General features: G+C 50.6%; 1 protein-coding gene across 1 annotated transcript; it reads right to left on the bottom strand.

Moving 5' to 3' along the window:
* Window positions 1-530: 530 nt before the first annotated feature.
* Window positions 531-16780, bottom strand: MED30 (mediator complex subunit 30). Its single transcript, XM_073590231.1, has 4 exons — window positions 16484-16780; window positions 2999-3157; window positions 2744-2854; window positions 531-748 (listed from the first exon to the last, which is right to left on the bottom strand). The coding sequence occupies exons 1-4, from the start codon at window positions 16679-16681 to the stop codon at window positions 653-655; spliced, it is 564 nt and encodes a 187-aa protein (XP_073446332.1). The 5' UTR covers window positions 16682-16780; the 3' UTR covers window positions 531-652.
* Between the last annotated feature and the right edge of the window lie 1389 nt (window positions 16781-18169).

The following is an 18169-nucleotide window of genomic DNA, read 5'->3' as shown; positions in this document are numbered from 1 at the left end:
CTCTGGGTAGTCAGGACTGGTCTAATACCCCCTTCGTTTAGCTGTTGTACCCCCGAATATACATCTGGTGACTGTGATATCTACATTTATCATCACATATGCCTTAAATAGAGAATTGAGTGGTATTTGTGAGCTGCAACCATCTTGGTGACGTTGGGATACTTCTAACGATACAAAGCTCCAAAGTATTGGGGTCTCGGGACGGACCAATACCTACCAGACACGTTCTGGTTACTTACTCCTAAATGTGCAGTGGAAAACAAAGCACCAGAGCACCATAATTACCGGCCAGATTACCAAGATTTTTTTTGCAGGCCTATGAATGATTCTATAAGGTTTTCCAAAAGAAACCAACCACACACCAAAGCACGGCCAAAATCAGTGACTACGACTGTACCCCAATACTATGATCTTTAAAAAAAAAAAAAATGGGATTGGAGCCTTGGTAACTCACAGTTCTCTTTGTGGTCACATTATTTGTCACACTTAAAGGGGATGTCCAGAAATACAACCTGGATCAGTATTCATGATCAATTCTGAATAATAATTCTTTTTTTTTTTTTATGAGAAAAAAAACAAACAATATTTATTACACAGAAAATGTCCCTTGACGTAATATTAAATAAAAAAAAAAAATAATCGCTGGTCCGGCTCAGTTCCTCATGGCTAACATGGCGTTAATATCCCAGATCAGATTCCGTAATTGGTCCATAATTTGTTTCAGCTGTTGATTCTTCTGTTTTAATTTCTGTGAGAAAAATACAAAGAAAGTTAAAAAAAAAAAAAATAGCAGTAAAACGTGTTAATAAGAAGACAACCCAATATAATTAAGTTTTACAACAAGTAAACTAGTGCAGAGGCTGCTGGAAGTGCAGGACCTTATCAGCCAACCGTTCTCTCTACAGACAGAATGTAATTCACTATTTAGGTAAAACAAGACAAGCAGAAAAAGAGCTATACAGGTGCTTCTCACAAAACTAGAATATCATCCAAAAGTGAATTTATTTCAGTTCTTCAATACAAAAAGTGAATCTCCTCTATTCTATAGAGTCGTTACACACAGAGTGATCTATTTCACGTGATTATTTCTGTTAATGTTGGTGATTATGGCTTACAGCCAATGAAAACCCAAAAGTCATTATCTCAGTAAATTAGAATACTTTATAACACCAGCCTGAAAAATGATTGTAAAATCTGAAACGTTGGCCTACTGAAATGTATGTTCAGTAAATGCACTCAATACTTGGTCTGGGCTCCTTTTGCATCAATTACTGCATCAATGCTGCGTGGCATGGAGGCGATCAGCCTGTGGCACTGCTGAGGGGTTATGGAAGCCCAGGTTGCTTTGATAGCAGCCTTCAGCTCATCTGCATTGTGGGTCTGGTGTCTCTCATCTTCCTCCTGACGATACTCCATATATTCTCTATGGGGTTAAGGTCAGGCGAGTTTGCTGCCAATCAAGCACAGTGATACTGTTGTTTGTACACCAGGTGTTGGTACTTTTGGCAGTGTGGACAGGTGCCAAGTCCTGCTGGAGAATGACATTTCCATCTCCAAAAAGCTTGTTAGCAGAGGGAAGCATGAAGTGCTCTATAATGTCCTGGTAGACGGCTGCGCTGACTTTGGTCTTGATAAAACACAGTGGACCTACACCAGCAGATGACATGGCTCCCCAAACCATCACTTTGTGGAGACTTCACACTAGACCTCCAGCAGCTTGGATTGTGGCCTCTGCACTCTTCCTCCAGACTCTGGGACCTTCATTTCCAAGGTCTAGTGTGAAGTTTCCACAATCAGTGATGGTTTGGGGAGCCATGTCATCTGCTGGTGTAGGTCCACTGTGTTTTATCAAGACCAAAGTCAGCGCAGCCGTCAATTTTAGAGCACTTCATGCTTCCCTCTCCCGACAAGCTTGCATCAGCAGGGAGGAAGTAAAGGGCTGAAGTATTTAACATCTTATACTACTCAACCCCGATTTTGTTGTTAAAGGAGTATTCCCGTCTTATCCATTCTCAGATGTGATGGGAATACCTGTTTGGGCTAAAAGTGTCTAAGGCTGTGTGCACACGCTGCGGATTCCGCTGCGTTTCCGCAGCGGTTTTGGCCGCTGCGGACACGCAGCAGTTTTAGCTGCGTTGTACAGTACCATTCATTTGAATGGGAAAAAAAAAACGCTGTGCCGACGCTGCGGAAAAAAACGCGCGGATTTGCTGCGGTTTTGAATCCGCAGAAAGAATTGCATGTCAATTCTTTCTGCGGAAACCGCTGCGGGTTCCTATCTCCACCATTGTGGAGATAGTGAATCCGCAGGACCAAACCGCAGGCAAAACCGCAGATAATCCGCAGGTCTTTGGACCTGCGGATTATCTGCGGTTTTTGCAAAATCCGTGCGGATTAATCCGCAGCGGATTCCGCAGCGTGTGCACGTACCCTAAGAGTAAGGATAAAAAAAATAAATAACATGGGCTTTTGTACACCGTTCGCGTAACTTTCAAAGGGAGATGCCGAAAGAGAGGGGCACAGTGAGATACACTGTTATGTAACCTGGGACACACAGAAAGAGCGTAGGTCGCTCTGCTACGTTGTTTCTGCAAATCCCATTCACTTTTAATCACTCGGCCGCCTCTTCCTGTAATTCCGGCCGCCTCTGACCACCATCGATTCCTAACCCCTATTTTGTTAGAAAGCTTCCTCACCATTCAGGGCATGGCCAAGAACTCTAGCTCCATGTCCTCAACATTACCTTATTTACTTCCAAAATTTCCCTCCTTTCTTCGCTTGCATACCGAAGCTGACTGGCGGGGCCGCGGTCGTCATTCTTCCAGTAGTCATCTTCTATGTATGGGATTAATTGCTACGGAAAAAAGACATAAAAAGGAGTTTGATGTTGGAAAGTATGTGCACCCTCTGTTGAGTCCCATAACCCGGAGAGACTAGGATGCGATCTTTCGGGTTCAGGACCACTACACATAGGTGTGATCGGTCGGCCATCACGTACCTCTACCGACACCGGCTCCAGCCCAGCGCAGTTCTCGTTACATTTATCGTACACCAACCGCAGCTTACGGAAGAGGATGGAGAGCTGCCGCAGGTGTTCTTGGAGCTTCCCGAGCCGGTCCTGGTAGGTTCCCATGTGATAAGTGACGCCGTTCGGGAGCTGGAAAAGTCACAAAAGTGAGGTCAGTGCAGCTATAAAGAGCGCAGTAAGGTCCATGACCCCGCCATAGGCGCCACAGAGGTAGATCAGATGACAAGGCTCAATCACGAGGGCGACGAACCTTCTAGGTAAAGGTTTTATGTTACGTCAGGAAAATAAAAACTCCTCAACATCCCCCCCACCGTCCTTACCACTCCCCCACCCAAAGATAGGAGCAGTTCCTGAGGAGGGGTCCATGGGAGGCGGATGTTACTACATCCCACAATAGTGACGTCACGAGGAGAATTTACAAAATAAAGTCAAAACTAAACAAAAAAAAAGGTTCATCAAAATTATTTTTAGGAAGATCCCCTTTATCCTCATCCAAAAATCAATTTATTAAAAAGAAAAAAAAACATTTGGTATCTGCACAGGGGCTGAGCTGTGCCCCCCATCGCCTGCATTACCCTGCAGGAGGCAGCTGCACAGGGGGCGATGCACCGACACTACAACCAAAGAGCGGTTACCCACCAACACTACAGCCACGCCACATACACCAACACTACAACCGTGCCACACGCACCGACACTACAACCAAAGAGCAGTTACCCACCGACACTACAGCCGCACCACATGCACCAACACTACAACCGTGCCACACGCACCGACACTACAGCCGCGCCACATGCACCGACACTACAGCCGCGCCACATGCACCGACACTACAACCAAAGAGCGGTTACCCACCGACACTACAGCCACGCCACATACACCAACACTACAACCGTGCCACACGCACCGACACTACAACCAAAGAGCGGTTACCCACCGACACTACAGCCACGCCACATACACCAACACTACAACCGTGCCACACGCACCGACACTACAACCAAAGAGCGGTTACCCACCGACACTACAGCCACGCCACACGCACCGACACTACAACCGCGCCACATGCACCAACACTACAACCGTGCCACACGCACCAACACTACAGCCGCGCCACATGCACCAACACTACAACCGTGCCACATGCACCGAAACTACAGCCGCGCCACATGCACCAACACTACAACCGTGCCACACGCACCGACACTACAACCAAAGAGCGGTTACCCACCGACACTACAGCCACGCCACACGCACAGACACTACAACCAAAGAGCAGTTACCCACCGACACTACAGCCACGCCACATACACCAACACTACAACCGTGCCACATGCACCGACACTACAACCAAAGAGCGGTTACCCACCGACACTACAGCCGCGCCACATGCACCAACACTACAACCGTGCCACACTCACCGACACTACAACCAAAGAGCGGTTACCCACCGACCCTACAGCCACGCCACATACACCAACACTACAACCGTGCCACACGCACCGACACTACAACCAAAGAGCAGTTACCCACCGACACTACAGTCGCGCCACATGCACCAACACTACAACCGTGCCACATGCACCGACACTACAACCAAAGAGCGGTTACCCACCGACACTACAGCCGCGCCACATGCACCAACACTACAACCGTGCCACACGCACCGACACTACAACCAAAGAGCAGTTACCCACTGACACTACAGCCGCGCCACATGCACCAACACTACAACCGTGCCACACGCACCGACACTACAACCAAAGAGCAGTTACCCACCGACACTACAGCCGCGCCACATGCACCAACACTATAACCGTGCCACACGCACCGACACTACAACCAAAGAGCGGCTACCCACCGACACTACAGCCGCGCCACATGCACCAACACTACAACCGTGCCACACGCACCGACACTACAGCCGCGCTACATGCACCAACACTACAACCGTGCCACACGCACCGACACTACAACCAAAGAGTGGTTACCCACCGACACTACAGCCACGCCACATGCACCAACACTACAACTGCGCCACACGCACCGACACTACAGCCAAAGAGCGGTTACACACCGACACTATAGCTGCGCTACATGCACCAACACTACAACCGTGCCACACGCACCGACACTACAACCAAAGAGAGGTTACCCACCGACACCACAGCCGCGCCACATGCACCAACAGTACAACCGTGCCACACGCACCGACACTACAACCAAAGAGCGGTTACCCACCGATACTATAGCTGCGCCACATGCACCAACACTACAACCATGCCACACGCACCGACACTACAGCCGCGCCACATGCACCAACACTACAACCGTGCCACACGCACCGACACTACAACCAAAGAGCGGTTACCCACCGACACTATAGCCACGCCACATGCACCAACACTACAACCATGCCACACACACCGACACTACAGCTACGCCACATGCACCAACACTACAACCAAAGAGCGGTTACCCACCGACACTACAGCCGCGCCACATGCACCAATACTACAACCGAGCCACACGTACTGACACTACGACCAAAGGGCGGTTACCCACCGACACTACAGCCGCGCCACATGCACCAACACTACAACCAAAGGGCGGTTACCCACAGACACTACAGCTACGCCACATGCACCAACACTACAACCGTGCCACACGCACCGACACTACAGCTACGCCACATGCACCAACACTACAACCAAAGGGCTGTTACCCACCGACACTACAGCCGCGCCACAAGCACCAACACTACAACCGTGCCACACGCACCGACACTACAATCAAAGAGCAGTTACCCACCGACACTACAGCCGCGCAACATGCACCAACACTACAACCGTGCCACACGCACTGACACTACAACCAAAGAGCGGTTACCCACCGACACTACTGCCACGCCACATGCACCAACACTACAACCGTGCCACACGCACCGACACTACAGCCGCGCCATATGCACCAACACTACAACCGTGCCACACGCACCGACACTACAACCAAAGAGCGGTTACCCACCGACACTACAGCCGCGCCACATGCACCAACACTACAGCTACGCCACATGCACCAACACTACAACCGTGCCACACGCAACGACACTACAACCAAAGAGCGGTTACCCACCGACACTACAGCCGCGCCATATGCACCAACACTACAACCGTGCCACACGCACCGACACTACAACCAAAGAGCGGTTACCCACCGACACTACAGCTGCGCCACATGCACCAACACTACAGCTATGCCACATGCACCAACACTACAACCGTGCCACACGCAACGACACTACAACCAAAGGGCGGTTACCCTCCGACACTACAGCCGCGCCACATGCACCAACACTACAACCGTGCCACACGCACCGACACTACAGCCAAAGAGCGGTTACCCACCGACACTATAGCTGCGCCACATGCACCAACACTACAACCGTGCCACACGCACCGACACTACAACCAAAGAGCGGTTACCCACCGACACCACAGCCGCGCCACATGCACCAACACTACAACCGTGCCACACGCACCGACACTACAGCCGCGCCACATGCACCAACAATATAACCGTGCCACACACACCGACACTAAAACCAAAGAGAGGTTACCCACCGACACTACAGCCGCGCCACATGCACCAACACAACCATGCCACACGCACCAACACTACAGCTACGCCACATGCACCAATACTACAACCGTGCCACAGGCACCGACACTACAACCAAAGGGCGGTTACCCACCGACACTACAGCCGCGCCACATGCACCAACACAACCGTGCCACACGCACCAACACTACAGCTCCGCCACATGCACTAACACTATAACCGTGCCACACGCACCGACACTACAGCCACGCCACACACACCGACACTACAACCAAAGGGCGGTTACCCACCGACTCTACAGCTAGGCCACATGCACCAACAATACAACCGTGCCACACGCACCGACACTACAGCTACGCCACACGCACTGACACTACAACCAAAGGGCGGTTACCCACCGACATTACAGCTGCACCACATGCACCAACACTACAGCTATGCCACATGCACCAACACTACAGCTACGCCACACGCACCAACACTACAACCGTGCCACACGCACTGACACTACAGCTACGCCACACGCACCAACACTACAACCGTGCCACACGCACTGATGCTACGCCACACGCACCAACACTACAACCGTGCAACACACACCGACACTACAGCTACGCCACACGCACCAACACTACAACCGTGCCACACACACCGACACTACAGCCGTGCCACACGCATCGACATTACAGTCGGGGGCGTGGGGTTATGGGACACACACTAACACTACGGCCGGGGAGGGGGGTGCGGCACAGTGACACTATACTCTGGGGGGGTGGACAAACGTCATATAGCCAGGCACACACTATACAGCAGGGCACATTCACACTACACTGGGGGGCATGCCGTATAGCCGGGCACACACTGACTACACTGGGGGGCACGCCGTATAGCCGGGCACACAATGACACTACACTGGGGGGGCACGCCGTATATTCGGGCACACACTGACACTACACTGGGGGGCACGCCGTATATTCTGGCACACACTGACACTACACCGGGGGGCACGCCATATAGCCAGGCACACATTGACACTACACCGGGGGGCACGCCGTATATTCGGGCACACACTGACACTACACCGGGGGGCACGCCGTATAGCCGGGCACACACTGACACTACACCGGGGGGCACGCCATATAGCCAGGCACACACTGACACTACATCGGGGGGCACGCCGTATATTCGGGCACACACTGACACTACACCGGGGGGCACGCCGTATAGCCGGGCACACACTGACACTACACCGGGGGGCATGCCGTATATTCGGGCACACACTGACACTACACCGGGGGGCACACCGTATATTCGGGCACACTCTGACACTTGTGTGAAGTTGGCACCCCATGTTCTCAAAAGATGAATAAAAATACACCATTTGTTTGTGCTGCGTTTGTGCTGGTTTGTGCCGCAAAAATGAACGTTTGCGCCGCTTTGGTTCCAGAGATATTGCGCGTTATATTTTTATGAAGCTCCGCCCACTTTCCACCCCATGTTCTTAAATTTTAAAAATGAATACACCATTTGTTTGTGCTGCGTTTGTGCCGCAAAAATGAACGTTTGCACCGCTTTGGTTCCAGAGATATTGCGCGTTATATTTTTATGAAGCTCCGCCCACTTTCCACCCCATGTTCTTAAATTTTAAAAATGAATACACCATTTGTTTGTGCTGCGTTTGTGCTGGTTTGTGCCGCAAAAATTAACGTTTGCACCGCTTTGGTTTCCGAGATATTGTGCGCTCAATTTGCTGAAACTCCACCCACTTTCCACCCCATGTTCTTAAATTTTAAAAATGAATACACCATTCGTTAGTGCTGCGTTTGTGCTGGTTTGTGCCGCAAAAATGAACGTTTGCGCCGCTTTGGTTCCAGAGATATTGCACGTTATATTTTTATGAAGCTCCGCCCACTTTCCACCCCATGTTCTTAAATTTTAAAAATGAATACACCATTTGTTTGTGCTGCGTTTGTGCTGGTTTGTGCCGCAAAAATGAACGTTTGCACCGCTTTGGTTTCCGAGATATTGTGCGCTCAATTTGCTGAAACTCCACCCACTTTCCACCCCATGTTCTTAAATTTTAAAAATGAATACACCATTCGTTTGTGCTGCGTTTGTGCCGCAAAAATGAACGTTTGCACCGCTTTGGTTCCAGAGATATTGCACGTTATATTTTTATGAAGCTCCGCCCACTTTCCACCCCATGTTCTTAAATTTTAAAAATGAATACACCATTCGTTTGTGCTGGTTTGTGCCGCAAAAATGAACGTTTGCACCGCTTTGGTTTCCGAGATATTGTTTGCTTCTGCAGTTTCTTCTACGGACCAGGTAAGAACATCTGTGGACTGCTGGTGCCCTGTTTACATTCTGCCACTACCAGCTGTAACCCTAGGGCCCCCACCCTAGTCAGGTTGGAGACAGGAGTGAGACTAGGGAGATGGTGGTCGGGTGGATCGCCCTTGCGGGTGTGAAGTCTGACGGTCTAGTTAGGGTTGCAGCGTAGGGAATCTAGATCGGCGGGGGCACCAGTGGTCCGCACCTGGTCTCAACGTTATTAAATTATTGTATATATTTTCTGTTGTGGTTTCTCAGCCAGAGGTGTGTCTGACTTTTCAGCTGCAGTCTTATTGGTTATTTTTGTCACGTGAGTGTTGGCTGTCCTCTCCCTGCTGACGTCACCTTGCAGGGAGGGTTTTAGGACCCAGTGGCTCCCATAGTTCCATCTGGGCCTGCTGAGGGGTTTTGTTTCTTTTTTTTATATTACCCAGCAGGCCTAACACATTGTTTAGCCAAATTACGTTGCACTATAAAAAGAATTCCAGGGAAAAAAAAGATTGTGATTACTTTTGACGTTGGCCAGTTTATGCAAAGTGACTGTCATCTTCTATGAAAATCTTTGCATAAATATGCAATGACCGTAGACATCACCACTTTGTGTGTGATGGCTTTGGATTGCAGTGTGAATATGGCTGGGTTAACATTACATTTGGGCATACTGGGCATACGCTCCATTCATTTCTATGATCTGGCTGGGGTCCGCAAGTGACCCTAGTTGGCTCATTTTTGCTCCATATGTGGTTTTCTTGCTGGACTCAAAACCGTGGTAGACCATGATTTTGTGTCTGGCTCAAAACAAAAGTATTGTTATTTTAATATAGCTGTCCAACTAAACAGGACCTTCAGAGCTTAATAAATCTTTGCAAATCAAACACAGATAAAAATGGAATTACCAATAACAGATGAAACTTTGTAGACAGCAGAACTGTTTAAAGAACCATGAAACGGTTTAATCATAATGGGAAATCCACATTAACAAAATGTTAACAGAATAAAAAAATATTGGTCAGGCATATTTTAGGTTATTTTAAACATACACTTTAAGCACCAAAACAACCTTAGAGGAAAGCATTACTAACACTTTGTTTGGTGCCAGGATACTTTTAAACTTTCCACAACAATCTTGGAGCCTGTGACTTGCCACGGGACTCATGATGAGACAGATTCTCCACATATTCACTCCTCCTTTGTAAATATTACAACATGGGGTTGTATCTTGGTCTTTGCAGAGGCTGTTGTAATAAAGTCACACAGGTCATCAAATTTCTCCCAGCCATTAAAGTTTCTTCTACAATAGGCAACATAATGACCAAGAGACATATTGCCAGTTCCTGGAATGAAGGCAACAACCCCTCGTAGCACAAATGAATGACTGTCCAGATGTATGTTCACAGGTATTTCGGACAGTGTATACTGTGTTTCTGCACTTATTTCAATACAAAGTACTTGTCCAGTGGTGCAGCTGTGCGTGACCGAACCACTGCAAAGGAATTTCAATGAAGATGCATCCTGAATTTTCAAGCCATCTGGACACTCTTGAGGTGACTTTAATGGCTTTAGACATTTTGAAACATTTAGGTGTAGCCCATCTTCCAATGCTAGCTGAAGTTTACTAAGTCCATTAGTTTCTAAAATATGTATATTGATTGGCAGAAGAGGGATTGCTCTTGAATTAGCTATATTTCTATTGCAGTACACAGAAGAACACTGTGTTTTAATTATTACACTTGGTACCTGTCTCATTGTCATTGAGATTATGTGTGCAACATTACATTCAGCATTGACCTGCCTCACACCTGACTTCAGCTGAACATATTCAAATATTCCAGACAGTATTTTAGCCCTCATTGCATAAACTTCCTTTCCAACTCCCTTTGTCACAATTGTCTGCACCAATTCAAAAATTTCAACGGTGTTTTCTTTGATGACATAATTGCAAAATAATCCACTGTCCAAGAATGCACAACAAAGACACTGGCAAAATGAATCAAATGCACAGGTATTAATGATACTTATAAGCTTTTTGTTTACTTGTATTGGTTTTTTAGCTAGATGGTTACCATTTTTCAAAATGCTCACCTTTTTTTTTTCGGTTAAATTTTGTGTCCATGTGCAGCAACTCGGAACATGGGGTTAGGTAGGACAATCTCTTTTTTGGAGGAATACTGAGACCTTTCCAATTTTCAACAGGCTGCTCCTGCAAGCTACTTTCATCACCCAATTTTATGTGAACTTGTGAATCCTCCTCACAGTTGCTGTTTTTTTGCCCATTCTCTTGGCTCATATTTTCACTGCTTTCGGTTTTCTTTATGGGAGCTGAGGAAAGTCTCATTTTGCCTTCCATAAATTCAAGGTGACGAATTACAAATCGGTCGGTTCTAATAGGGAGACATTCATGTTTAAAGAGTCCATTTTTTATGTTCTTAAATTCAGCCTCAACATTTGCAGAACTTGCTGTCATGTTCACACTTTTAAAGTGTGGAACCATTATGGCTGTCCAAAGTGGAAGGTAACATGCCATTCTTAAAAGATTTGGAACAAGTTCTGGAAGGAAATGTAAATTGTCTCGGTCACCATGATTTGCTGCAAGCATCTTACTCCTTTCACAAATTTCTGTTGCCCATATTTTCAGGTCTGTTTGGCATGGTTGAATTGGCTCATCCTCTTGTTCTTTCATCTCTACTCCATAGTCATCTTCAGTGACAGTGGGTAAAACACGTCCCTCTGCAATCCGTCTCTTCAGTTGAACTTTGCTAGTCTCTGATAAAACTGGTGTGCCTCTGTCATCATTCCCTTCTGATTCACTAAAAGCAACAACTGAAATTGAATGAATGAGTTCTCTCGCATCATCAAGTGATGTAGACTGTAGAAGTTGTGCCATTGCTCTGAGATAGAATTCCCTTACTCTGTTTCCAGCTTGCCTCAGACATTCCCATCGGCTAATAAGCTTGATACAGTGCGCAACATCAATTCTAATAAAGCATGGTGGTAGTTTTGATGCAACATTCCTGGTCAACACTCCAAAACACTGATTTATATATGTCTTCAAGTCGGGGTAAGGAGTGAAAGCCTTAACTAGAGCTCCAAGCAAAGCGAGGGAGAAATCACAAACTGCTTCCTTTGGAACAGTAGCACCTGCTTGTTTCCATTCAGTCAGCCATTGTGCTATAGAATTAACAGTATGGCTCTCAGAAAGCATCTGCACTACTGGGATATGATCTCCACTCGAACACAAAACCCCTTGGTACAAAAAGATGTGTGCAGAAATGCCAACAGGTCTTTTTAGTTTTCTCACTACTGAACCTGTTGCATCAAAACTTACATAGGAACCCAAGTTCTTTGACTTTATTTGGTAGACTTGCATCTGAGACTGGGTCCAGTAATGGCAAAAAAATTTATCTAGACCAATGTTGTGTATGCTTCCAGTCTGAGGAACACTGTATTTCAGGAGATGTAATGAAAGAATTGGGTCCTTGTGCATTAACTCTACCAAGACAGTTTAGCACATTTTCAGTTCAAATAAGTAAGTACACTTGATTTACCCTGGGAGTCTCTCAGCTAGTAGTCAAATTGTTAGGCCTTTCCCCAAGTTACAGTGTGTGGGGGAGGGGCATCACAAGCAGGAAATCGAAATGAAGTATGGGGTCTAGTAAGGAACAATTTATACATTTTTTTATTATAAAATTGCTATGGCTAGCCGGTGTTTTTCATTTCTTTTTATCTCCCTTTATCCATATATCAGTTACAGTGATTTGAGGCACAAACTCAGTGCGAGATACAGCACAAACGAATGATGTATTTATTTATTTTTAAAATTTGAGAACATGGGGTGGAAAGTGGGTGGAGTTACAGCAAATTGAGCGCACAATATCTCGTAAACCAAAGCGGCACAAACGTTAATAAACCAAAGCGGCACAAACGGTTTTTTTTGCAGCGCAAACCAGCACAAACGCAGCACAAACGAATGGTGTATTCATTTTTAAAATTTAAGAACATGGGGTGGAAAGTGGGTGGAGTTTCAGCAAATTGAGCGCACAATATCTCGGAAACCAAAGCGGTGCAAACGTTCATTTTTGCGGCACAAACCAGCACAAACGCAGCACAAACAAATGGTGTATTTTTATTCATCTTTTGAGAACATGGGGTGCCAACTTCACATAAGTCACACAGACACTACACCGGGGGGCACGCCGTATATTCGGGCACACATTGACACTACACCGGGGGGCACGCCGTATAGCCGGGCACACACTGACACTACACCGGGGGGCACGCCGTATAGCCGGGCACATACTGACACTACACCGGGGGGCACGCCGTATAGCCGGGCACACACTGACACTACACCAGGGGGCACGCCGTATAGCCGGGCACACACTGACACTACACCGGGGGGCACGCCGTATAGCCGGGCACATACTGACACTACACCGGGGGGCACGCCGTATATTCGGGCACACATTGACACTACACCGGGGGGCACGCCGTATAGCCGGGCACACACTGACACTACACCGGGGGGCACGCCGTATAGCCGGGCACATACTGACACTACACCGGGGGGCACGCCGTATAGCCGGGCACACACTGACACTACACCGGGGGGCACGCCGTATAGCCGGGCACACACTGACACTACACCGGGGGGCACGCCGTATAGCCGGGCACATACTGACACTACACCGGGGGGCACGCCGTATAGCCGGGCACACACTGACACTACACCGGGGGGCACGCCGTATAGCCGGGCACACACTGACACTACACCGGGGGGCACGCCGTATAGCCGGGCACACACTGACACTACACCGGGGGGCACGCCGTATAGCCGGGCACACACTGACACTACACCGGGGGGCACGCCGTATAGCCGGGCACACACTGACACTACACCGGGGGGCACGCCGTATATTCGGGCACACACTGACACTACACCGGGGGCACGCCGTATAGCCGGGCACACACTGACACTACACCGGGGGGCACGCCGTATAGCCGGGCACACACTGACACTACACCGGGGGGCACGCCGTATAGCCGGGCACACACTGACACTACACCGGGGGGCACGCCGTATAGCCGGGCACACACTGACACTACACCGGGGGGCACGCCGTATAGCCGGGCACACACTGACACTACACCGGGGGGCACGCCGTATAGCCGGGCACACACTGACACTACACCGGGGGGCACGCCGTATAGCCGGGCACATACTGACACTACACCGGGGGGCACGCCGTATAGCCGGGCACACACTGACACTACACCGGGGGGCACGCCGTATAGCCGGGCACATACTGACACTACAACGGGGGGCACGCCGTATAGCCGGGCACACACTGACACTACACCGGGGGGCACGCCGTAAAGCCGGGCACACACTGACACTACACCGGGGGGCACGCCGTATAGCCGGGCACACACTGACACTACACCGGGGGGCACGCCGTATAGCCGGGCACATACTGACACTACACCGGGGGGCACGCCGTATAGCCGGGCACACACTGACTACACAGGGGGGCACGCCGTATAGCCGGGCACACACTGACACTACACCGGGGGGCACGCCGTATAGCCGGGCACACACTGACACTACACCGGGGGGCACGCCGTATAGCCGGGCACACACTGACACTACACCGGGGGGCACGCCGTATAGCCGGGCACACACTGACACTACACCGGGGGGCACGCCGTATAGCCGGGCACACACTGACACTACACCGGGCACACACTGACACTACACCGGGGGGCACGCCGTATAGCCGGGCACACACTGACACTACACTGGGGGGCACGCCGTATAGCCGGGCACATACTGACACTACACCGGGGGGCATGCCGTATATTCGGGCACACACTGACACTACACCGGGGGGCACGCCGTATAGCCGGGCACACACTGACACTACACCGGGGGGCACGCCGTATAGCTGGGCACACACTGACACTACACCGGGGGGCACGCCGTATAGCCGGGCACACACTGACACTACACCGGGGGGCACGCCGAGTAGCCGGGCACACACTGACACTACACCGGGGGGCACGCCGTATATTCGGGCACACACTGACACTACACCGGGGGCACGCCGTATAGCCGGGCACACACTGACACTACACCGGGGAGGCACGCCGTATAGCCGGGCACACACTGACACTACACCGGGGGGCACGCCGTATAGCCGGGCACACACTGACACTACACCGGGGGGCACGCCGTATAGCCGGGCACACACTGACACTACACCGGGGGGCACGCCGTATAGCCGGGCACACACTGACACTACACCGGGGGGCACGCCGTATAGCCGGGCACACACTGACGCTACACCGGGGGGCACGCTGTATAGCCGGGCCCACACTGACACTACACCGGGGGGCACGCCGTATAGCCGGGCACACACTGACACTTCACCGGGAGGCAAGCCGTATAGCCGGGCACACACTGACACTTCACCGGTGGGCACGCCATATAGCCGGGCACACACTGACACTACACCGGGGGGCACGCCGTATAGCCGGGCACACACTGACACTACACCGGGGGGCACGCCGTATAGCCGGGCACATACTGACACTACACCGGGGGGCACGCCGTATAGCCGGGCACACACTGACACTACACTGGGGGGCACGCCGTATATTCGGGCACACACTGACACTTCACCGGTGGGCACGCCGTATAGCCGGGCACACACTGACACTACACCGGGGGGCACGCCGTATAGCCGGGCACACACTGACACTACACCGGGGGGCACGCCGTATAGCCGGGCACATACTGACACTACACCGGGGGGCACGCCGTATAGCCGGGCACACACTGACACTACACTGGGGGGCACGCCGTATAGCCGGGCACACACTGACACTACACCGGTGGGCACGCCGTATAGCCGGGCACACACTGACACTACACCGGGGGGCACGCCGTATAGCCGGGCACACACTGACACTACACCGGGGGGCACGCCGTATAGCCGGGCACACACTGACACTTCACCGGGGGGCACGCCGTATAGCCGGGCACACACTGACACTACACCGGTGGGCACGCCGTATAGCCGGGCACACACTGACACTACACCGGGGGGCACGCCGTATAGCCGGGCACACACTGACACTACACCGGGGGCACGCCGTATAGCCGGGCACACACTGACACTACACCGGGGGGCACGCCGTATATTCGGGCACACACTGACACTACACCGGGGGCACGCCGTATATTCGGGCACACACTGACACTACACCGGGGGGCACGCCGTATATTCGGGCACACACTGACACTACACCGGGGGCACACCGTATATTCGGGCACACACTGACACTACACCGGGGGGCACGCCGTATAGCCGGGCACACACTGACACTACACCGGGGGGCACGCCGTATATTCGGGCACACACTGACACTACACCGGGGGGCACGCCGTATATTCGGGCACACACTGACACTACACCGGGGGCACGCCGTATAGCCGGGCACCTGCATGTTACGCAGCAGCTGGAAGATCTCCATGGTCCTGAACACGATGTCCTGCACCGTCTCCTGCCCGATCCTGCACAGTGACGCCGTGTTCACCTCGCGGGTGGCGGCGGCTGCAGGAGGCGGAGGACCGGGGAAACCACCGGCGGCTGCGGCGGCTCCTGCCATCCCGGCTCCTGATAACGGCGGCGTAGACATTGCGGCGGGGGAGATATTATCAGTAATCAGCAGCAGTGCCGGTAACCGGAAACAACGAAACTGCCCCGGGACCTTCCTAACATGGCGTCTTTCGTCAACACATTCAATACATTGCCCCCTTCAAGATGGCGAATTTGACATTCACAAGATGGCGCTCTCGTCAGCGGTTCTGCCAGCCGCAACATGGCACTTGTAACCCGACGTGTATGGTAAATAATGAAACTGCTGGTAAATGTAATGGACGATTATTTATTTTACACTTATATTTAGTCTATGTGGTGAAACCTGATGGCGATTTATGAAACTGCTTAAGGAAACCAGTCCATGTTACCCCTAACAGCCAATCAGATGGCAGCATTTATCTCTTTCCACTGATGAGAGCTGCGCTGTGATTGGATGTTGGTTACACGTGATCCACAGACTGTGCTTGTATTGTCCAATCACAGCTCTTTCTTGTGCCCCCTCTTGTTGCCCTTTCTTACTTACATACCATTTTAAAACAATTTTAACTTTTTTTTTTGGTGGAGTGGCAGCACCCCTAAGAAATTCAGCCATTTTGGTGTTTTGAATTTTTTCTGCCAAGTTTGTATATTTTGATGGGATTTCTTGCTTTGTTTCTGCATTGAGGGGAAATTGGGTGATTGGAATTTTTGTTTTGTTTAAAGCTTTTTTTTGCCTCTGTTTTTAGTCCCCGCGGTGAGAGGTGAAGCTCTGATCATTCGGTCTCTTGCACTGGACGCTGTAGTGTTGCAGCATAGGGTGAAATTCACAGCACTGTATGGAGCTGGATTGTGGCCAGGGGTCTCAGGGGCTCTAAGATGGCGGAGACAGGGTCTCTGGCTACCATGGTAACCTATTGTGCTCTGGGAGGGATCAGAGGCCACCGGAACGGATGCCCCACCCTGATCCATCAGAAATTTCACATCAGCATTGAATTGGTTAAACGGTCTGATCCAAAAACTGTGGGGTGGTCTGTCGGGCACGGTGGCCAGCAGCTGCGTCTAACAGGCGATCAGACAGCGTAACACTGACAGGTCTCATGCAACGCACTGACTGTTCTGCGTGTTGGCAGCAATAATGCCGCGTCCGGTACATGCCCGTTTCATGTACAGTATTTATACCTGCATTTTATTTTCAATTTATTTGGGTGAAAAAAACGTTGCAAAAACACTGAGGGAGAGCCCCAAGATGGCATAGGTAGACATAAGCCATGCAATGCTTCCCCTGGTATTTAAATATGCAGATATAGTCTTCAGACATGAAGAAGGCAGGAACTACAGCGCCACCTATTGGAGGTGGCAATCCTAAAGTCAATATCGACCTTTTAGAGGTCCCTGCCATATTAATTGGGATAAGAAGCCACGACATAGCCATCACATGGCCTATAAGTCTAGCTATGCAAAGTTGTCACTCTGCACATGGAGAAACTTTACCCCTTAATCTCCCTGTCAAAGGCCTCTCTCCCAGCCAAGCGGTTTTATTGCCTTG

Source organism: Dendrobates tinctorius, unplaced genomic scaffold (assembly GCF_039654945.1).
Source record: "Dendrobates tinctorius isolate UK_male_01 unplaced genomic scaffold, ASM3965494v1 ptg000116l, whole genome shotgun sequence".
Taxonomy (NCBI): domain Eukaryota; kingdom Metazoa; phylum Chordata; class Amphibia; order Anura; family Dendrobatidae; genus Dendrobates; species Dendrobates tinctorius.
The sequence above is the reverse complement of the archived record's forward strand: the minus strand, read 5'-3'. Positions and strand labels throughout refer to the sequence as shown.

Coding starts and splice junctions, on each gene's coding strand:
- MED30 (XM_073590231.1), bottom strand. CDS start 16,681: ATGTCTACGCCGCCGTTATCAGGAGCCGGGATGGCAGGAGCCGCCGCA. Junction 3,158..16,483: donor AGCTGCTGCGTAACATGCAG/GTGCCCGGCTAT, acceptor TGACTTTTCCAG/CTCCCGAACGGCGTCACTTA. Junction 2,855..2,998: donor TGGAGCCGGTGTCGGTAGAG/GTACGTGATGGC, acceptor TTTTTTCCGTAG/CAATTAATCCCATACATAGA.